This window comes from Ochotona curzoniae, unplaced genomic scaffold (assembly GCF_017591425.1).
Source record: "Ochotona curzoniae isolate NIBS_2020 unplaced genomic scaffold, NIBS_Ocur_1.0 scaffold_3223, whole genome shotgun sequence".
Taxonomy (NCBI): Eukaryota; Metazoa; Chordata; class Mammalia; order Lagomorpha; family Ochotonidae; genus Ochotona; species Ochotona curzoniae.
This window is the reverse complement of record NW_024467108.1, coordinates 11893432-11917345: the sequence shown is the minus strand read 5'-3', so window position 1 is coordinate 11917345 and position 23914 is coordinate 11893432. Positions and strand designations below refer to the sequence as shown.

General features: G+C 35.5%; 1 protein-coding gene across 13 annotated transcripts in view; it reads left to right on the top strand.

Annotated features, from left to right (window-relative positions):
• Positions 1 to 23914, top strand: part of DLG2 (discs large MAGUK scaffold protein 2) — a 1763217-nt gene that overhangs the window by 1163949 nt on the left and 575354 nt on the right. For all 13 annotated transcript variants that reach the window (XM_040964332.1, XM_040964339.1, XM_040964335.1 and 10 more), the window contains one exon: positions 8309 to 8359. In XM_040964332.1, coding sequence (XP_040820266.1) covers positions 8309 to 8359 — 51 coding nt within the window. The remainder of the gene's footprint in view (positions 1 to 8308; positions 8360 to 23914) is intronic.

The window sequence follows — 23914 nt, the reverse complement described above, 5'->3', positions numbered from 1 at the left end:
ACCTGAGATTTGAGGCAGGGTTTGGGATTTTAAGCATTCCGTGACCCCTGCTGTTTGGGCAAGAACCTATGGATAAAAGGTTCCCCATTGATGATCTCTTTGCCACTTCAGAAGTGATTGGAAAGTTCTTGTGCTACCCACTTGAACTTGTGGCCAAAATTTCAACAGGCTTGGATGGTCTCAATAACCTAGTATGAGGGAAGTATAAGGCATTCAGATACAAGTTTCTGAATTGATTGGATTGTTAGTAAGTACAGATTAAGTTTTTTGAGTGTATGGCATTAGTAAAGTTATAAAACAGAGGAGGTATTTTGTCCTGTTCAACATAACTACTTGGCTAGAAAAATGATTTTAAATATGAGAACAGGCTACATAGCTATAAAGGTTAAATAAATAGAGAAAACATGGAATGCCTTTAGAATAAAAATCATTTGATAGACATTGCATTTCAAAAATAAACTTTGATGAGAATGAATAGATAGAGGCAGAAACATTTGGTGAAAATCATATCAACAGCCTTTAACAAGTGATAATTTGAATGTGAAATTGGGTGATGAATATTGATACCAAATGCAAAGGATGTATATGAAATATAGAATTCCTTTTCCAAAAAGTAAATTGAAGGAAATTATGGTTATAATTAGGCAAGATGATCATTTTTGATATAGATATATTGAGACTTGAGTTATATAAGGACATTTGCTCAAAGCAAAAAGATGAATAATCAGCTATAGACTAAATAAAGGGTAGAACTTGGTAAATGCAAATTTTTGGCAAAAAAGAAAGGAATGAACAGAAATGCAGTGGACAGAGAATCAAAAAGACCAGGAAAGATAGAACATGTAGCAGAGAGAGAGGCAAGGTTCAGGTGGTAGTCAGAGGCCAAAAACTGCTGGAAAATCAAGCAGGATGAAGACAAAGCCATGACCTTGGTTTATCTTCTCCAGCTCCACTTCTGTGTTGCTGTGGAATACACAACAGAATGCAGGGAACTGAGGGAGTAGGGATGAAGTGAAAGAAATGGATGCTGTGCCTTATGCAACAGTTATATCAAAGCGAAAGAGAAAACTACTTTTGGCAGTGCATTTATATTAACATTTTTGTGAAACATAGTCTTGAGGTTCATCACTCACATAGTATTTATATATTCTTTGAGCTTTTGCTTCTGTGGACACTTACATGCAACTGAATAAATGATTTTCCCAAAAGGGTGATGAGGTTAAAAAAAAAAGGCAACTTGATGAGACAAAAACCATGTACATCATGATGTCTTTGCAACCACTGAACAAATGTTTCTGGCAACCTTTACTAATTTCAAACACCATATTCAAGCTCATGAAATATTTAAACCCAAAGAACAAAACAGCCTGCATAATGCTGGAGCCAAGTGAATGCATCAAAACCACCTGTTATTCCATCATCCTGCACATGGTATAAAACACAGGAACAAAGCTGGGAAGAATTGCGCCATTTCCCAAATCAGGAAATCCAGTTATGGAATAAATATATTTTTCTTCCTTACTGAAGTCTGTAATCAAGAGGTTTATATTTTTTATACATGTAAGAACGTTAAACTACTTAATTTTCCTGAAAGAAACAGAGAAATTTTAATTATAATTTTATTGGTAAAGACCTACTTAATTTAAAACTCTGTGAGTCCTTGGCTTGTTTGTACCAGGATCCCATTTAGATGCCGGTTCATGTCCCAGCTATTCCACTTTGCTTCCAGTTCCCTGCTTGTAGCCTGGGAATGCAGTAGAGGCAGGTCCAAAGCCTTGGGACCCTGAACCCATGTGGGAGACCCAGAACAAGCACCTTGGTCCTGGCTTCAGATCAGCTCAACTCCAGGTGTTGTGGCCATTTGGGGAATGAACCATTAGACAGAATATATTTCTCTGTCTCTCCTTATCTCTTGAGATCTGCCTTTTCAAAAAATTTTTTTTGAAAAAAAACCAATAATTAATATCATTTCTTTTAAATCCAATATGCAATGTGTTGTAAAGACTTAATAACAAAGGCAGAGACAATGAAAAAGGAAGAACAAAAATTGTTAAAGAATGGAACAAACCATAGAACACCGATTAACTTTTATGTATTAGAAGCTGTAATTTAGCAGCAAACTGAGTTTAGAAGTTTGATTAAGATTAGATGTTTTTATTTGAAACCAGAGTTTGTTGGTGGAACCTTAGTTCACTAAGGTAAATAGTAGAAATAAGGGTCTTACAAAAATTTGACTCTTAACTCAGAATGTCAATTGTTGTTTGTATAGCTCATGTTTATTAAAAGTAAGAAATATGAACTTTAATTAGGTTGTTCAGTTCTCCATATTCTACATATTTAACCAGTTTCACTATAACTGAAGTTATAATGAAATAATACCATGCATACCAGATTAAACAGATGTTCTGCCAAACTCAAAGAAATCATCTTTGACTTACTAGCAAAAGTTTGAATGTGTTATAGTGGCACTCGCCTAAGTATGTATGATATAACGGAGAGACAATTTCTGAGAGTATGTGAGGGGCAGAATTTATTAACATTCCAATCTAAAGACCTTGGAATTCAAGCCTTTGGATTTCAGTATCTAACCATTTAACTTTTAAAATTAAATTAATTTTTTTATTTTATGATAAAATTCCTTAGTAGCTGGGACTTCCCATACTTCTCCCACCCACTGATTCCCCCTTTATTTTTACAATAGTACAGTTCTTCATAAGTAATCATCAATCCACTCTTGTGCTATTTAAATGTATCCTGACTTTATAGGTCCAGACAACAGCAGAGAGTCCAACATCCTATTCTCAAGATATATTTTTAACATTTTCATTGGAAGTCCATCTTTGATTTGAAAGTAGAGAAGCATACAGCAATATGCTGTGTAACTGTAACAGAGACTATCATATTCAGATATGAAGATACATTTAACAGGATGTATAGTACTGAATATGATAGTCTCTATCATATTACTGTTACTGACACCTGGTCCAGTTTTTTGGGCCTGCCTGTGAAGTGGGTTCCGGGTTGTGAGTCCTTGGGGCAGGGGTCTGTCAGGACCTGGGTCGCCTGGCCCAGGTCCTTGGGTCTGTATGTAAGGACTGGTCCTCCTCAGTGGCTAGAAGGAGCAGTGGACAGCAGGTCCTGATGCACATGAAGGATATGGCAGCCCATTGGGACCTGCAAAGGATATCTGGTACAATATTAAAGGAAAGAGTACTGAACAAATTGGACAATTACCCCAGCTAAGCAATGACCTCAAAAGTCTGGGTAAATGGACACTCTAAGTTCAACTGTGTCAGCCAGTGGACACTGGAAGAGTTTCTTCATCCTTGGATCAGCATTGGCAATATTTGAGAACTATTGAAACTACCTCAGAATGTGTGCCACATCAGGACCGTGGGTTGATATTTGGTGGCCATTCCCCATCCTTGGATACTGAGATGGTTGGGAGGTTGTTAAGGATTCTCCCCTTATCTTCCACCTTCCCCCAGAAACAGGAAGAAGAAATGGAAAATTTGGGAACAATGATCACATTCATTTTCCTTAACCTTCCATCCTTCCTACCCTTTGAAGAGGGGATGTTTTTAGGTAGTAAATATAACTTACAAAGAGGAATATTAGTTGAATAAGGCAATGGTCCCTTTAGCAGTATATATTCAAACCTTCAGCCTTTGTCAAATTATGCTTTTGTCCTGATAAGAATGTCTTTGCTGGAGGATTGACTTTCACTTTTTGAGCACTTGTTTTTAGTATGTTTTATAGTATTTTTAAAATTTGAATGTGATAACACTTTGTATAATGAGAATTAGCTTTTCCAATTGTTCTTTGGAATTACTGTGAAACTTACTTATTCTTTACCCTTTTACTTTTATCTTCCATAAAGTTTTTTCTGCCTCTCTGTAAGTAAAATCACAGGAATCACGTGTCTTCTCCCTCATCTATATCACCTCTGCTGCTGCTAGAAACCGTAGGCATCTCCCACAGCACCGTTACCACTTGGCTACATGTCTTCACTCATCTCTCTCTCTTCTAAACCAAGTTCTTTATGAAGAAGTTGAAAACAAGTCAGGGAACTTAATTCTAAAGACTTTTCTGGAGACCTGTTATGAACAAAGCATGATGCCTGAAGCTATCTCAATGTAAAGACTTACGATTCTCTTTATGGTTTTAAGGACAGTGGACTTTTGGAAATGCCATGAGAGTAGCAACAAGCTAGGAGAAAAGGCTCAGCTTTCTTTATGGTCGCATTTTCTCCTCAAAGTCATATTCTGGTGCTGTGTGTTTAAAGAACAGTATTTAGAAATGGATCTTGTTTATAATATAATCACTCGTAAAAGGAATGGAACTATCACTTCTAATATTGCATTCTACCAAGGAATTGTGTCCACATACACAATAAATAAAAAAGAGATTTGCTGAGGTCTTACATGTGGCAACAATAGAGTTATTTCAGTACTCATTGCAATATATGACATGAGATGTATGAAAATTCAGTCACCTCAGAATTTATTTTGTACTTAATGAAATTTTAAAGTAGCAAGAAGCCCCCCCCCAAAAAAAATCTCTACAGCAATTATTATTTGATTCCCATTAAAGAACATTAGAACATGGGATAATGCACATGTGTTATTCATGAAAGATTTCATTTTAAGAGGTAGAACTACATCTCAAAATCAAATTATACCATCATTCAGGCAGGTGGGTACCATAGCACTAAAGGAATCTTAAAAGGCAGTGAAATTAACTAAAAGCTGTCAGAAAAGAAAAATATATAACACATTCAGAATTTATTAATCTAAAACTTCAAGAACTTAGTTTGAATTTGAGTAGACTGTGGGTCAGTCTTCAACAGCCATCTGATGCCAGGAAGGATGTATGCCTAGAACAGTGCAGGACGATGTGTGGCATTTATCTGATTATCTTGCCACTATGGTCTACCAGCTGTCGCTACAGAAATCATCAAGTTCAGAAAAATTAAAAAGCTAAAGAATTAAGATTAAAATTCTATATATTTTGTTGATTATTCAAGCCTACAAATGATTTTTTCTAGTCATCAGGTGGAAATGAGACAAATGGCGATGACCAGGGTTAATAGGAATAAAGGTTAACAGGAAGCCCACCATGCAGTGGTTCGTCCCCAAACTATCAGAAGCATAATACGTTACCAGGATACTTAAATATCATAGGAATTATGAATACCAGACAAGAAAAAAAATGTTTAGCAGAAGTTTTCAGGAAAATTACTTTAGGAATTGAGGGAGGGATGGAGGGAAATCATTATCTTCTTAGAATTGGGTCTATGAAATACATGGAATCTGTTTACATTATATTAATAAAAATTTTTAAAAGAAAAAAGAAAGTCATGTATTGACAAATTGATTAGAGGTAGAGAAACCACCAGGACAAGTTCAGTAAACAATGACTAATCTCTAACCCCATAAAAGATATGAACTATTAACAACAAAGTTTTGGTTTTCCTGAGTGAGAATTTTTGAGTATATGTAGGGATCGGTTACTGAAAATACTTTTTTGCTTTTCATCACCTAACAGTCAATATATATAAATAAGTATAGAAAGAAAGACTATATGCAAGAATGTGTGCTGGTCTACCAGTTTGAAATGGCACAGCTGCTCATGGTGCCACAGCCCAGTTTTAGGTATGTCTCATTAAGATGAGGTTATTCATAAATATTTTATATCTATTTTCTATGTTAGTTGAAATATAGAGTGATAGAGAATATGAGAAATGAGCGGTTTTGTGTCCACTGGTTCTTTCCCCACATGAACAAAGTCAAATCCAGTGAACTTGGGTCTTTCATGTGAGTGGTAGGGATCCAAATCCTTGAGCCACTATCTGCCTCCTCTCCATATACATCAACAAGAAGTAGGATAAGAAGTGGAGGAGCTAGAATTGAGCCAGCACTGCAATATGCCTCCTCTCCATATACATCAACAAGAAGTAGGATAAGAAGTGGAGGAGCTAGAATTGAGCCAGCACTGCAATATGGGATACAGGGATCCAAAGAAGCAGCTTAATCTGCTACACTTGTCCCAAAACTCTTTCTGTCATCCTTTTCTCCAAGATCTTTGTCAAGAGATGCAGCAGATTTTCATGTGTTCAGGATGCCTGAGTAGAACTTGGGCCACAGCAATGAGATAATAGGCGCCAGAGATTTTCAAACATCTTGGATTCCTAACGTGATTCCGTGCCTTGAATACTTTCAATTAAAGGTTGGAGTGTTACTTTACTTAACACTTTAAACCTTACCCTCCTCTGTGGTTGTACTAAATCCTGCTGTAGACAAAGAGTGGTTTATTTTAACAGTAAATTTTCATCACAACAACTTTCCTTCCTATGTAGGGAGCTTGTCTATTAAATAGGCAAAACACGATATTTTCTTGAACTAGAAATAAAAGACTCATGAAGTAAATATAAAACTACATTAGTTAATTTGGTTGACCAGGGAACTGTGAGATATCAATTGGGATATGCAAGTATGTATATGATGTATAAAATTTAAGACTCAGCATATATGAGTATGTGCCTGAATGCTGTTAAGCTAAGATTGAAATGGCCCCACCTGTGCAATATATGCAGCTAAAGTACTCTTGCCTTTTAGACACTGTATAACAGAACTGCTTTTACCCTCAGACTTCAGTTATTTATTTCAGAGTTTGTTTTTCTCTTTGAAGTTGTTTTCTCCCTGGCTTTCAATACCTTAATAGTGTGAAGAGCTTACTAGAGAAGCATTGAAGCAAAGAAAAGCTTCAAGGAGTCATACAGAGTGAATGAAAGCATATCACAGTAATTCAGACTTCCCTTTCTATCCTCCTGCTATCAACTAAAGCAAGTTATAGAAACAAACAAAAGTCACATGTTAACATCATATGCAAGGATTTTCAGTTTTGCTTTAGTACATATGTGGGAAAAAAAATCCTCCATAAAGCTGCTAAAGCTCTCTAGCTCTCTAGCCTCATCGAGGCTTTTTTGTGTGAGTCATCAAGTTGCTGAAGCCCAGAAAATCAAATTTGGTTTAGGGATGTTTGACAATGTAGTAACACAGTAAAATGTGATTCACCAATTAACTCATATAATTGGAAAATCAAAAACATGCTTTTAGTGCTTGGTAGACACACGTAAGTAAGCTCATTATCATTGTAATTCTACAGTTTTGATTACATCTATAATTACACCTTCAGTTGATGTTTTACATCCAAATTCCTCCTGGAAGAGAAGCCTTTAATTCACTCATTCTTTGTTCTTTCAAGCCTTTCTTGCCCGGCTGTGTTAGGCAAGGGGGCTGGCTCGGTGGTCCTTGCTTTCACAGAGCTCTCTTTTGGCAAATACTGTTTGAATTACTCCAAGATAGAAAAGTAAACTGAAGTCACAACCCTACAAAAATTATAGACTTTAGTTAAAATGTACTCTTTCTGGTTGATTCTTGAAATCTAATGGTGTTGCCAAGATGCATATCGGAAATAAGAGAGAGCTGATTTGATAATACTCTTCCTCAGTGATTGTTATTTATTTACTTTTTATTTTTATTGGCTGAGAACTTGATGATAGACAAAATTGGGACTTCAATATTTGTTAGATTATTTTATAACTACTCTTCATATTTTCTCTATGCACATCTGTTGAAATCTAAGGTTCCTGAGTATATTTGAAACATATTTCTTTCTTTCCTGAAATTCTAATTAATTCAAGGATTGGGTTGGATGATTAAAAATTCTCTAACTGGACATTTCAAAACATGTCCTTTTCTTATTGCCACTGAAGTACATGGGCCTGGTTAAATGCTGCAAGACTTGCAAATAAATATAACAAAAGGACGGTGAGGGTAAATTACCTGAGTTTGGGCCCTAAAAAAAAAAAATAAAATCACTTCTTGGCTGGCACAGTCATTATTAATAATAGTTTATTACAAAAAAGTGCAAATGATATATGTTTGTATGTCATCAACACCATAAAATCAGAAAGCTGTCCCTGGTAGCTGTAACATAGCTCATTGATGATTTTTTTCTTTGTAAACTCTTCATGAAACATATTTTGCCTTGCCTTCCCATCTACTAAAATCATAAACTCAAAGGAATGTAATAATCTTTCATTATTTTTGGTTAAATGTCTATTACATGTTGTTAGAATAGTTTGGATTTTATCTCATTTGCATGAAAACATATAATAACAAACATCAGGAAAGTGTTGATATTCTTATGAAAATCTGGTACCAAACCATTTTTCCTAAATCAAATCATTTCCTTTTGGATACATAGTTAATAGTATTATTTCTCTCTTTTTTATTATGTACAGGTCAATGGAACAGAAATCGAATATGAATTTGAAGAGATTACATTGGAGAGGGTAAGAAAATATGCTTAAACCTATATCCCAATTCTGCTTAGATCTCTGTGAAATTATTCATGTATATATTAATTATAGGCTGAAAGTTTCAGGAGCATTCCAGTGATAATATTAATGAAATATACATAAGAAAAAATGATTGAGCATCTATATGCTAGTGCAGTGTCATCATTACTACAGTTACCATGCATTTTTTGATTTATCGTTTTTTTCTCTTTTTCTAACTCTTTATTATTGTTTTATGATACAGTTCCATAGGCTCTGGAATTTCCTGTTCCCCTCCACAACTTCCCTCCCACCACTGATTTTCCCTCTAGCATTACAATGTGTGGTCCTTCATGAACAGTTGTAAGTCCATGGTTCTACTATTGAAGTGTTTCCCAACATTGTAGACATGGACAATGTTAGAGTCCAGCGTCCCACTGTCAGGATATTTTCAACTGTTTCACTGGGAATCCATCTTTGATCTGGATGCAGAAAGACATATTGCACATTGTTTCCACATCTGCTACACTTCTGCTATACATCTCCTTGAGTGCAGAGTCAGTAAACACAGGGAGAAAAATAGTAAATTTTCACTAACAGGCAGTTAATTAACATGCCAAAATAATGATAAATTTTAAAACCATTCCATAGAGAGAAACACAACGACCTGCTGAGCACTGCAAATATGGCCGTAGTAAAGGCCTTTGGCAAGTTCAGGAATGTCTATTTGACATAGTACTTACCAACTGAGAAGTTTTACAAAGTGATAAACAAACAAAAATATCAAAAACCTCCTGGAAGAAAACACTGAAACTGTTATCAAGTAAACATTTTAAAACCTATTCAATGTCATTAAGAAACAAAGACAGTAACAACAAAATATTTTTACCTTTTCAATTAACAAAAATTTAAAGTAAATATCCAGTGCCACTGAGAAGTCTAGGAAGTGAAGTAGCCACAGAGGAGCAATTTGGAAACATGGATCAAAATCTAGAACATGAGCATGCATTTTTTAAATCCAGAATTGTGCATGTTGGAATGAACAAATAATGATTGCTCATACTGTTATTTATGAGGCTGAAGATTGAAAAAGACATACTCGGTTAACAGCAGGATATTAAATTACATTGAAGAAAGCATTTTAGAAAAATATTTTAATTACAGTTTAGGAGGTCTATCTAGATTTTATTGCCAAAGTTAAAGTATCTAGTTTTAAAATTGTATTTAAAATAGAATCCATTAAGTATATACCTATATTCATTTATATGGCTTCAAAAGCACATGTGCAATGCTTGGAAGGATATAAAACAAAGTAATTCTTGTTAAGGATTTGGTGTAAATTTTTAGTTTTTCTTTTCATAGTTACTTATTTTAACCTCTTTTAATATAATATGCGCATAATAAAAGTATAAGAAAAGTAATACTTTTTCCTCCAAACCATCATTTAATCTTGAATTAAGACTCTAGACTTGTACTTTACTTTATATCTTCTTTTTAGTTTCCTGATTATTCACATTCTTGAGTAAGAGAATTTATCATTTCAGCCTAATTTTGATTAAGTGTATGTGATTTTACAAGGAAATTTGCATTAAAAGTTAAGTGTCTGGCAGATAGGTTCTTTAAAGCTTCCATTATGAACTTTTATAAAATTTTAATGGTATGCTAAATAGAGAAAAATTAGGTTTATGGAAAATTAGGCCAAGTGAGAAGAAAAGAATACATTTTTCCTATCTCATTAATCTCTGGAGAAATGGCAATGTTATTGGTGGTGCACAATACAAAATGAAAATGTGGAATTCTTCAAATACGAGACCTAATGCTGTTGAACAGTTCTCATGTCCCTCAGGCCAAACCTTCTCCCTTCCTACATTCAAGGTACACAAACATCTTGATTAGAAAACTATTTATCTACTCTGGTCATATAGGTCAAAAGTAATTGTAGGCTAGCATCCATGTGAGATGAAACATTCTATAGAAGTAAGAGGATTGTGAATTCTAGTCTGGGTTCTGATCTTGTCTCCTTACTTTAGCATCATTCCCTTCCCTTTCCCCCTCTTCTTGCCACTGTCATTATAGCTACCCTCAAAAATCTCTATGTCAAATGTTGTCTTCTATGAATACAATCTCCTCTCTGTGCTTATCATCTTATCTAGTACCTCCTCTCCAAGGTTCCTTAACTCATTCAGATCTGGAATCATTGATTTCACCCTGCTTCGTTCCGAAATGTCACCTTTGTTTGTGCTCTCCCCTTCTTTCCTAACTTACATATTACTTGGTCATCCATTATAAATCTGCCTCTCATGGATTGTATAATTCTTTGTCCTCCCTCTTTTTGTAATCACTGGAGAAATACTGGTCCTCTTGCCCTGCTTAAAACATTGTTTTGCTCATTCCATAGCAGCATATGAGCAATGATTTTGCAAAGAGGAATTTATGCTTCAATTTAAATTTTTATCCATGTATTCATGTAAACTCAAAATCTCCTGCCAGTCTTATACATTTATCCAGAAAAATTACTTTGTCATGCTATAGAACAGCAATTTCTTAACCTCCTGATCTGTTTTATGTATAAGATACCTTCATCGTCACTCATTTGTTAACCTCCTTTCATTTGTCTTTGAGAAAATCCAAGCAATGAAGTGAAAACCACTTCTCCCCTTTCAGGTTTTCTAGCATATTTTCCCTATCACAATGTAAGAATCTTCTTCCCCTTTACAATGACCAGCTCTTTTCATGTGTAACCTGGACTCCATAATCTCTTGTTCATGTAATAACTCAGGTCTTAGGTTTCCTACTCACTCTACTGCAATGTCACTTTCTCTCTTGATTTTCCAAGATAGTTTTAACACAGACATGATGTCATGTATTCCACTTTTTAAAATATTGGCCTTAACCTGACCTGATATTACCCTCCTGTTACTTAATACACTAATATTCTGCTCAGCTTTCCCCCAAATCTAGACGAATTGTCTGTTTTCATTAATTCCACCTCACTACTTCATTTTCTTATTTAAACCTTTTAAATTTTTTATCTCCAATATTCCTAAAACCATTACTATCAAACTCATGAAAAGCTTTATCTTGCTAAATTCAATCAGCAGTCTCCAGGCCTTACTGACTTCTGTAGTAGTTGACATGGCTGTCGCTACTTCTTTCTTCCGAGATGTGTGAATTTTTAACTTCCAGAACAAGTCACATTCTGTTCTTTTGCTCATCGGCCACCCTTCTCTGCTTCCTTGCTGCCCTCGCTGCTGAATATTGAGCACAACGCATATCCAGTAAACAGATCCCTTTTCCAATTTCTTCTGATTCTGTAGAAGATTTAATCTAAACCTGGATTTTAAATATCAACTACTGAGAGCATGCATTTAGCTTAGTGCACTACTTAGCATGCATTTAGCTTAGTGCACTACTTAGAGCATGCACTTAGCTTAGCCCCTATGTGATGCTCAGAATTGAATACGTTGCTCCAGCTCTGGACTCCACCAATACAGATCCTGGGCCAGAGAAATAATGGTTCAAGCTCCTGGAACCAACATAGGACAGCAGCATTGATTTCTCTGGCTCCTGACTCTGGCTGCCGACCCACTCTTGAATAACGTGGGCATTTTGCAAGTGAAAAATGAAATGGACTATTTCTCTCAAGTAAAGACCTAAAACCAAAATTCAACAAACAAACCAAAACCCCAATAAATCCAACTTGTTAGCTTTCCTTCTCTATCTCCTTGCTGATTTTCTTCCTGCTGAATTTGAAGTCATGGTCTTTCTCCTGAGTACATAGCTAAACATTCCATTTCACATCTCCATTTTAATAACAAGAGTGTTTTTTCCCTGCATTCCTTCCCTCAGAGACAAAGTGACTCCTACCCTATTATTCCTTATCTTGGTTACTTGGTTCTATGATTTTCCTTATCAGACCAAAATATCCAAAAATCTTTACTTACTATTTTTACTCAGTTCCATGACCAAATCATGTGGATTTTACCAAAAAATACTCTTCAAAATCAATCCCATTTTAGGCTCATAGTCTACTGAATTTCAGTGGAGCTAAAAGTATCCTATTCCTACACCATTATAATTACTTTGAATTTTGCCACACTGTTCTACTCTAAGTAACTTGAGTAATATTTCAAGATATGAACCTAGTCATACCACTGTTATTATTAAATTCCTACAAAGGTGATTATGACACTTAATTCTCATCAGCTACATGTCTTCTGAAATGTAACCCCTGTTCTGCTTTCCAAATTATATCTTTACTTTTGACTCCTCACACATTTCATTCTAGCTATACTGACATCTGTCCAAAATTCATGTTTTTCTCACTACCAGTATTTTGTATACATGTATGATATCCTATCTGACTAGAAAAGTTTTGCTTGACATTTATGTGATTTATTTTTTTATTGATTAACTCTTTAGTCAGTTTGCAATCACTAGAAGTCTTCAACTGTCTATCCCATTTAAATCAGTGCAACATTTCCATCCCTCCTTTTTGCCTGTTACAGATGTGTTACTGTTTAGTTATACTTACCAATATTCAAATGCTGTATTGTCATTGTTTATTTTGTTAGCATCTATATATGTCCCCAAATGTATGCTATACATGCATATATAGTTACTTCTATAACCACTCTGCCTAAAGTAATGTCTTAAATGTAGAATAAATTCAATGGATCTTTGGCATATGCTGGAATTATACCATGCTCCAGTACTTGAAAAATAATGAAGCACATATGAAGTTCTGGTTTGAATAAAATTGTGGTTGTAATCCAGGTTTCAAAATTGGTATGGCCACTTGTTGATCAAATGACTTTGAACTCAATAGTTACCTCTTTGTTCCTCAATTTTCATATCTGAGAATAAGGCTTAAGTAATTACCTCATAGTGATTTTGTGATGAATAAATAAGTAAATGTAAAGGCTTAGAACACCATATGTAGCAATGCTTAATATTTCCTTAGGTGACAGATATTTTCCACAGGTATTATTTATCAGTATCATCGAGGAAGCTTATGTTTTTGATAAAATATAACTATCCAGTCTCAGAAAAAGCATCTACATCAATCTAACAAAAATATCTGTCATAACCACTTCATTTTTCCCTTACATTGCCAGATGTCAGACATCTAGTGTAGAGGAATTATGATACTTGCTATCATATTTTAAGTTTCTACTTTTGCAACATTTAATTTAGCAATAAACAAATCAAACTACTATCTCTGTGAGGTAGATATTATAAACTCATTTACATATTAGAATACTGATATTCACATAGCAAAATTTTATTAATAGTTACAGTATTAAAGCTTGAAGCTAGGATTCAATTTTGTGTCTAAGAGATGTTAGGTTCATTATCACTGAGTGGCTATCCTCAAAATAAATCTCAAATGCCATTTTCTGTAAGAATCACTTCTTTATTCTCATGCAACATGCCTTCTTATAAAATAATACAACTAAAAAAAGTCATCACACTAAATTATGAAGAAAATCTGTCATTTCCACTGGTTTGTGAAATTTTTGATGGAAAAATTTAAGCATAGAGTCTATTTATGTTACCATGATTACGTGAAAAGTAAATGGAAACTCACTGGACAATTTGAAGACAACATGGTGACTCAACTCTGTATCAGTATTGGTCATTGCATTTTCTCTATTTGCCATGGACAGTTAGTGCTACAAATATATAGATAGATATATATACATACACACATATATATCTATCTATATATATATCTACAAATATATATATATTTATTTTTTTATTTATATTTATATTTGGTCATCAACAGCTTACTAGTACAAGCACTGGCAGAATCCCTCTTTTATAAATTTTTATTGTTTGGTTAGAAAAGTAAACCAGGGTCTAGCGCAGTGGCTAAAGTCCTTGCTTTACATGCTCCAGGATCCCATATGAGTGCTGGTTGTAATCCCTGCAGCCCCTCCCCATTCAGCTCCCTGCTTGTGGCATGGGAAAGCAATTGAGAATAACCCAAAGCCTTAGGACCCTATACCTGCATGGGAGACCTGCAAGAAATTCCTGGTTCCTGGCTTTGGATCGGCCCAGCTCTGGCCGTTGCGGTCACTTGGGTAGTGAATCATCGGATGGAAGATCTTCCTCTCTGTATATCTGACTTGCAATAGAAATAAGTAAATCTTAAAAAAAAAAAAAAGCCATTGAGCAAAAGTGAAGAACAGAGTACTACTGAGAATGTCTGATAGAGAATGCGGTATGAGAAATTATATATATATACACTGAAATATGAGAACCGAGGGGAATGAAAGAAGACTTATAAACAGGATGTGGCAAACACAAATGTCCAAGGTTCCATAGCAAACATGCATTCCCAAGGAACTTCAAGTAGTTTGGAAGGATCGTATGTCAGTTTATAAATTGGAATTGATGAGAGGTTAGCCTGAAAAGATGGCAGGGAGGCTGGATGCCGTGGATAGCATACCAAATGATTTAGGTTTTATCCTAAAGGCAACAGTGGAACCTTCCAAGAATTTTAAGTATGACAGTGACATAATTGTATGTGCTCTAAAAAAAATATTGACTGCAACAGTGTATGTTTATAGAACTGAAATATACAATATGCCATTTGTGATGAACATGTTACTAAATGGCCAAAATATGCTGACAGTGATAGGAAAGAGGATAAATAAAAACATTAGGAAAGATATAAAAACAAACCTCCATGTTTTTATAGGATAGGGAAATGCAAGAGGGGGCAGATTCAAAGATTTACAGAGAATAATCCAGCAAACTCATTTTATTGCAGCAATATGAGCCTCTCAGCCAAAAACACCTGTGCAATATCAAACTTTTCTGATGCCCTGGGCTGCTATGATGGAGTGGCTAGGTAAAGTTCATGTTTCTGGGTGATTCTTTTCAGTTTCATGTATGGAGTTAGCAAGTTCTGCCACTCTGACATCACTGATATCAAGAGAAGCTAGTTGACCCAAGTGAGGATAATAGATTTGCCATGCCTTTATAACCACAACCAGGATGCATGGCTACAGTTTAGCTGAAAATTTGAAGTGGTTATTTTTCACTTTCTCCTGCTCGCCTCCATCCTCAGCAAAAAACTTAAAAACAAACTTTCAAAACATTAACAATAATAACAAAACAAAGCAGTTGCAGTACTTTCCTGACAGCTGGTACAACTTGAATGTTCTGTCTGATAAGTCAGAAATATTCTTCTGTAAGTAAGGCAAAAAAAAAAAAATTAACTAAGATCTGAGTCATTCCCCCAAGTGAAATGATTTATTTATGTTGTTATCATCTATCAAAATGAATGGGTTTTTGAGGCTCAGAGAAATGGTTGAGATTTATTGCATCCTGCAAATTCCTATAAATTGAGTAAATTTGGATATAAGGTGGATAATATGGAAATTTTGAAAGTAGTGTTTGATAACTGCCAGATAAGAAGTGACACATTATAATTGCATGCTAATAGTTGCCCTAGATTTAGCCAGATATCAAATTAAATAGAAAATCATTGGATGGCTAACTTACTTAGGCTAAATTCGTTGTGTTATACTACTGATTTTTAGTAAAAACTCCTAAATTCCAACTGTATTCAGGATTTTTTTTTTTGCTTAAAACAATGTTGAAGCTTTGTATGTCTAAATTCCTCATTTTTTAAAGATCTCTTCAGCTATTTTAACAGCAAGAACACAAAGCCACGGTCCATATGTAGGGTGTGGTAATGGTAAGACAGTTGTCACATGTTAATGCTCCTATGGGTGTCCAAGTGCTCATATGGGAAAGCACTTGGACCATCCTTTGCTACTTTCATAGGTGCATTGGCAGGGAACTGGGTCAGAAGTGTAGCAATTGGGACATGAACCAGCTCCGGTACGAGATGCAGGTGGTTGGAGGCAGAGGGTTAGCCCGTCGGGCCATTGTGCCAGCTCCAATATTTCATTCATTTTTAAAAGATTTATTTGCTACTATATGGGATAATAAAGGATTGATACAAATTTGCAAAAAGAACAAAAACTGTATCAAAACCAAGGGGGTTTTAAATTAGACCTGCTGGAGTCTGGAATGCACTAAATAAATTTAAAAGGCTAGGACTTCTATGACTAAAATATAAATACATCTAATGAACAAGGATGGAGGAGAGAAGGAAACAATGAATAGAAATTAGTAATGATAAAAGAATATTTGTTTCAGACATTTTATAAAATAAACTCCCCTAAATCCCTTAAAAACAATATAATTTTTCAAAGATAAGTTTATTTTGGTACAAATAAATTGGATTTTTTCCTAAAAAAAAAAGAAAAGATCTATTTGTTTTTACTAGAAAGGCAGATATACAGAGAGGAAGAGAGACAGAGAGGAAGATCCTCCATCTGCTGATTCACTCCCCAAGCAGCTGCAATGTCTGGGCCTGAGCCAATCTGAAGCCAGGGACCAGGAGTCTCTTCTTGGTCTCCCACACGAGTGCAGGGTGTCAACACTTTGGGCTGTCCTCGACTGCTTTTGCAGGCCACAAGCAAAGTGCTGAATGGGAAGCAGGGCTGCTGGGATTAGAACTGGCGCCCACATGGGATCCAGGTGTGTTCAAGGCAAGGATTTTAACCACTCGGCTACTGTGCCGGGGCAAGATTTCATTGTTTTTAATGGCTTGGTAGTATTGCAATAGTGTATTTGTATCACGTTTTCTTTATCCAGCCATTAGTAGATAGATATCTGGGTTGATTTCATATCTGAGCTATTGTGAATTGTGGTTCTATGAACATGGGGTACATGGAGAAAAAGACACCATAATCCACTGTTAGTGGGAATGCAACTAGTACAACCATTGTGGAAGGCAATATAGACATTCCTCAGGTACCTGAAAATAGATCTACCATATGACCCAGCCATCTCACTCCTGGACATATATTCAAATGAGATGAAATAAGCTTTAGTGTTACCTTTACATTTGAATTTTGATCAGACTTCCATTAGCGTTCAAGATTTATGGAATGAACATAAGTTATGTGGATCATGAAAAAAAGCACAGTCTTTGGGTTTAGACCTTGTTTTGAATCCAGGATCAGTGATTTTCCTGGCGACCTAATGCGAGTTCTTAACCTATTATAGTCTCAGTTTTCGCCATGGGATAGTTATATCTCTTTCCCACCATTGTGGTAAAAAATAGAAACTATAGTATATTATAATGCCTCAAAGGCTTCCTGACACATCTGAGATGCCCAATATTATAAGTTATGGTAAATGTTACTAAGCTCCACTTGTTTGAATGATGGCACTGTTGGTATAACTTCAGTGCAATTCAAGAAGGATCAAAGGGGTGACACGTGATTCTACTTTCTTGTATAGTTGTGGTTAAATTATAAATGTATTAAGTGATCTCTGACATAGATATGTTCCAATATTTCAGTAATATTTTGACATTTGTTAAGCTCTTATATGGAAACTTCCTTTGGTTTTACAAGCATGACTTCTGTAGTAGCCTGGCATTGTTTTCAGCTCTATCTTCTCTTGGTTAACTAACAGGAATTTAGTTTTTTCATAATAAGTGGTAACAATGTTTCGCTATTTGGATTAATAACTTGAAGCTATGATGTTTGTTTCAGATGCTCTGATGCCTTCTTAAAATAGTTTAATGATCCTCCATTTCCAGTTTCCACTTGTAAATGGTTATTGTGTTGTCTATACAATAAAACCAGCCCTCCTCTTTGAAATAACACCCCCCTTCCTTTTGTAGAACTGTCTCCTCCTTTCTGTGTCAACTGAAAAGTCTTAATTATACAGCATTTCTGGTCATACTGTTCATTGCAGAGTAATAGAAAGCAGCTCAATGATATTATCCAGATTCTAGTACAAAAGCAATAGATTCCTGGGCCCTGTCCTAGGCTAACTAGATTTAAAAATATGAAGCTAGCACATGGAAAATTCTTATTTTTTAAAATTTTCTTGGTGATGTTGATTCACAGTTTTGAGACAGGCATTTGAGCTAAATCAAGCCAGACTGTTTCTCGGATTTTCCACAAGGCAGCGTGAATTTTGAATCGCAGCATTTCCTATGTGTAGTGAAGTATTAAACAGAAGTCAGAAGGATGACTACCATAGTGATTTCTTGTTATGTGCAACCTCATTTGAAAAAACAAGGTTTCTTTTAAACAAAACCAAAGACATGATGTAAAAGGGAGGATAATGAGGGGAAAAGATGAATAAGAGGAGAGGGGTAGAGAAAGAGAGATGGGGCAGCATTCAATTCCTTCTGTCTTCTGGACTCAACCAGATATAAATCCTTTTCTGTGGATGTGTGATTAAATTCTTCTTATAGCCAGACTAGTTCAAATAAGACATTTGTGACTTTCTAACAGGCAGCCTTATACAAATACATCATAGGATTGTATTGTAAAAATCACAGTTCTGAATATGTTTGGTAGGTCATGTCCTAAGCTCATGCTGCATCAGCCTGTTACTTTACTGAGATCCTTCACCTTTTCTCAGTTCTCTTCATGTCTCTCATCACTACAGTAAGACCACAACACAAAGCTCTCCAAGAAACAATGCTGGCATGTTGTAGAGGACTTTAATACCCCAAAATTCACACATACTGTCTCCTGCAAAGTTACCCATTGCTGTGCACCAATACCCAAGAATAGAAGAGCAATGATAAAGTGGCAGGTAATTTAGGTCTCTATTATCTAGAAATCACTGGTTTGGGAACCAGAAGGGTTTAAATGTATGGGAAGTTCATTGTAATCTTACCATTGAAATCAAATGTCACCAGAAAAAATGAGTGTTAAAATGTGGTTTATGGATATTTGGAAGTCATTAATCTAACTTTTCTTTAGATGTAAGCTTCAAAGTCTTGGGACTGAAGAGTGCCTGGTAAATATACCTCAAAGGGCTGATTTAGATAAATGGCACAAAATGCACGTAAGCTTAAATCCAGCTGCTGACTCAAATCTCCATTTTTTTTCTCTATAAGCTCCCAGCTGAGTTATTTAGTTCCCTTCTTTCACCTCACAAACCCTCTATCACCAGATTATTACAAATGCTCTCTTGCAATTCATTAGTCCAAGCCTCAGTACCCTTACATCATCTAAGTTGGCCAATATATTTTTCTGTGAACCGCTTGCTACACTGTTCCTCATATCTTTCTTTAACCTGGCCCACGATGGAATATTGCCAGTATAAACTGCTGGTGGCACAACAGCACTTCCAAAACTGATGCCTTTTATGCAAAATATACACTAGAGAAGTTTCATAGTCTGTTTTCCATTCAAAAAAACATACTACAGACTCAATAATTTATGAGGAAAAGTTAATTTGACTCATCGGAACAGAGGTTAGACAGTCAAGGAGCAACGTGCTGGCATTCAGCAAGGGACTTCATGCTGCACCATAACATGGCAGAGAGCAAAGAAGCACACACACAAGGAAGGACGAGGAAGCAAGAAGGGTCATAGAAACCTATGCTCAAAATAACCCCTGGGAATGCAACATGATCACTAGGACAGTGTAATAATCACCTCCAAAGCCCTACCTCTTAGTACTATCTAGTAATCTTAGTAATATCTAGTCAGGATGCATCTCTCTCCATGATTTGAATCAACATTGTTTGGTTGTATAGAGAAGTTTGGTACAAAAAGCTCTAACTCAGGGATATCCTGAGAGTTCAGGAGTTTTAATGGACATACTAAATCTTGATTATATTATAGACAACATAGTCCCCGAAAGAAGTACCAAATATGTCCAGTTGTCACAACTGTTTTACCTGAAACATGGTAAGAGATAGGATTTTGTTACTTGCAACTGACAAAACACCCTGGTTGATATGGCTGTTATTTTTCTGTGCCTTAACTCTGAATGGCAGAAAAGTAATGTTATTCTTAGCACTTTTGTTCGCAACCACCTTAACTGTTCAGAATCATCCCACATTCTGTGTTCTTTCAGAGTGGCAAGACAACCCACATGCTGCTTGGTCATCTATTCTTACATGTAATTTTAGCTACACTAGCCAATGCCATTTTTTAAGTTCTCGCTAGTGATGGATCATCTATTACCACACACATCACATGTTGTTTCTCTTTTCCTATTTTATTCTTCCAGTTTTTTTCCACATTTTTCATTGTCTCTGATTTTGATTGAAATGTCTATTTTTTCCCATCATAACCTGTGTGTCTTGTTGGACTCTAATATGACTCAGTCAGTGTCAGATCTTCATTGACATGGGCCAATTAATACACTCTAGCACTCTGACCTACATCAGCAGTAAGTGTGCATCTTCAGTGTAATTAGAATTAATTCCATAACATTTAGAATTCTGAGACAGCAACCTGTCCTCTTTTATGCAGGAACTGAGGAAGCCTATGTCAGGGACAACAGATTGGAGTCAGTTTATCACCACAGGGGGTTTCAGTTTGAGAATTAAGCCTGTGTTTTAGATGGCAGGATAGATAAGTGGGGTGAGAAAGCACTCTTAGTGGGGACATCTTGAAACCATAAATTAAACCATGTAAAAACCCTCCTTCTGAATTCTTACTACATAAAAGAATATCCTTTTTTATGTTATTTATTTACCTTATATTTACCTGTGAGATATACATATCTTATACATATACTTTATATGTGATATATATGTGTGTGTGAGTGTGAATATATGCTGAACATTTTTACTGTGATTCTAGGTAGACACTATGCTAATCAAGATTCACAATCAGGACCAGATCACATATTTGCATCTTGCTCTAATGATTGTCTTAGAATTCTTGACAGAAACAGAAATAATAGGGTATACTTATAAATACATAGGAAGGGATTTTGTGTAAGAATTGGCTTACATGATTAGACCAAGAATTTGCATGGGCAGCAAGACAGTGAGTCAAGGTTTTCGGTGTCAGAATCCAAATCCAGAAGCCTGAGAAGGTTAGAAATAGAAAGGGGATAAGTGCTGGATACCAAAGCAGAATATAGGAAGAAATTAATCTTCTCAGCTGTATAGGGGAGAAAAAAAAGGCATCCTCTTGTTGTTATTGTTGTTGTATTTGAGATCTCAGTGGATAATCCCCACCCATATTGGTGAAAGCCATCTTTTCTCCATCAATTAGGCAAACACTAATCTCTACCAGAACTATTGTCACGAAGAAATAATGCTTTAAAAGCTTTCCGGATATTCTTTAATCCATCCAGGCTGATGCATAAAACAAGCCATTATACTAAATCTTCAGCTTGTTGTGTGCACATAAGTGGATCAAAAACTGGGTTTTTAATTTATGTCTAGAGTTGCCATTTGTTTCTAAAGCACTCTCAAATCATCCATCAAACTGAGTCATTTCCAATCTGTAATTATGAAAGTAGAAAACCAGAAATATTTTGGAACAGCAAAAATGACCAAAGCAGAAATCAAGTGTATACATACATTCATGTGATTTGTTCAAGGTCATAAGTCAATAGCCAATGTCACCTTTCCACAATAATATGTATTTTCTCTAGTATGTATTTTTCTAATGAAAAAGAACTGGTTGATATCTCAATACCCAGACCGGTACACTAAAATATGGCTCAATAAAACCAATGTAAGTAAATAGTTTGTCATTACCTGACATAAGCCTATCATTTAAAACATTCCTCTAATAGGGCACCAGCAGCCACTAATAGAAAGTTTACTTCATGGGTCTTGACCATTCTGATTTTACCTGCAATATAGGACAATCTTGAGTCTGAAGTGAGAAAATTTTTTCTAAAGAGATAAAATATTTATTGGTTTAGGCATTTTTTTATTTGACAGTTTATAGCTGACAGTTTTTAACCACTAAAAGAATCCTAATTATGCCATAAAATAGGAAAAGAAACTGATGTTTCTCATTTTGTAAATGAGGGAGAAAAAAAAGCTCAGAAAGTTTTTCATGGGTTTCCCAAGGTCGTTCTATGCTTGGCACAGGTAAGTAAAAAAATTTATATCTGTAATTTCTGGTTTCCTTTCTTCTCTACTATTTCTTGCTGTTTTGTTTTTGACTTTATTAAAATGCCAAGAAATTCAGAATTTCCCTACTTAGGTAAAACTACCTGAAAATATAAAAATTAAGTCATTGATTTCTCGTGCAAACTAAACGGGAATCAGGCAATGTTCTTGACAAAGGCATTGTAGCACAGCAACTTAAACTGCTGTTTTGGTGTCTGCATCCCAAATCAAAGGGCATGGGATTGGGTTCCCACCTGCTTCTGATTCAACTTCCCATTAGTGCATATCTGAGAGTCAGCAGATAATGGCCCCTGAGCAGAATTCCTGACCCCTTCTGTTAGCTTGACCCAGTCCTGGCAGGTGTGGGCATTTGAGAATGTCCTAGCAGAAAAAATATCCCTATCTGTTCTGAATTTCATTCTCTCTCTATTCTTACTCTCTTTCCCGCCATCCCTTCCTTCAATACTGTGCAATCAAAATAACTGCGTTATCCCTTTTTTAGAATTTTTTTAATAAACCTCTGATAACAAATTATGTTTTAAATAATTTGTTTACTTAAGTTCACTTTCCAAAGCCAGCTACCACAATTGTTAAGGGGCAAAACTAACATTTCTACAGAACAATTCCTTGTATTTTGTCTTTAGAAATACAGATTCTTCAACATTTAATGTTTGAACTTCAAAGTTGAATTTCTTTACATTTATCTAGTTTCTTTCCTAATAATTTCCACCAAATCACACCTACCAGGATTGTAAAGAAATTTAAGTGTGTGCGTTGTAATCAGTTAGGCTTATGTACAAGTTTGGCTTTAACACTTAGCAGTTTTATAAAGCGAGCAAATCACTAGATCTTGCTATGTCTCAGTATGCCCATCTGTATAAAAGGCATGATGGTAATACCTACCTTATAGGTTGTTCTGAAAACCAAATTGGTTTGTAATGAGAAAATAAAATAAAGCTAATTAATAAGAGTAATCATTTTTACCAGTCAAGTTTCTCTTCACATGACAGGCCTTGAGGAACCAATGTCTCATCCCTCCCCAGAATCTTTTTCTAAGAATCAGCTCTCTCAATTCCTTTAATTATGCCCCTTATGTTCTGATGTCTGGTTATTGCTTCTGGTTATTGTTCTCCAACCTAAACTTTTTTTTTCATACTCTTCCTATTATTTGAATGCCCCTTACAGTACCTGGAATTCATGCTTTGTTCATTGAACAAGAATGAGCTGATCCTTCACTCGGTGACAGTGTAGAGACCGCTGTGAACTGTGGTAAGGGAGATGACCCTTGAACCTGAAATAGTATCTCAAGAGTTATAAAGGAATATAACATGAATGACAGTCATTCCCTTGGAGAAGCGTGTTATAAACTTGCGAGCCAGACTTGTCATCTTCTTTGACATTACCAGAGAGAGAGAGAGAATGAGATACTTCCTTTCTCTTTATTTGCTGTGGTAAAATAAAAACCCAGGTTTTATTAGCCAGATGTTAGCGTACATAGTTCTTTGCCCTTGGTATGTTTCTCTGTGTCTGCATTCAATAGTAAAATTTGCAGGTGGCAAATGTTTTGTGAGGAATAATTTGTACTGCTTCAAGATTAAGTTCAGGTCGACGTTATTTTACCACCTTCTCTTCAAGTA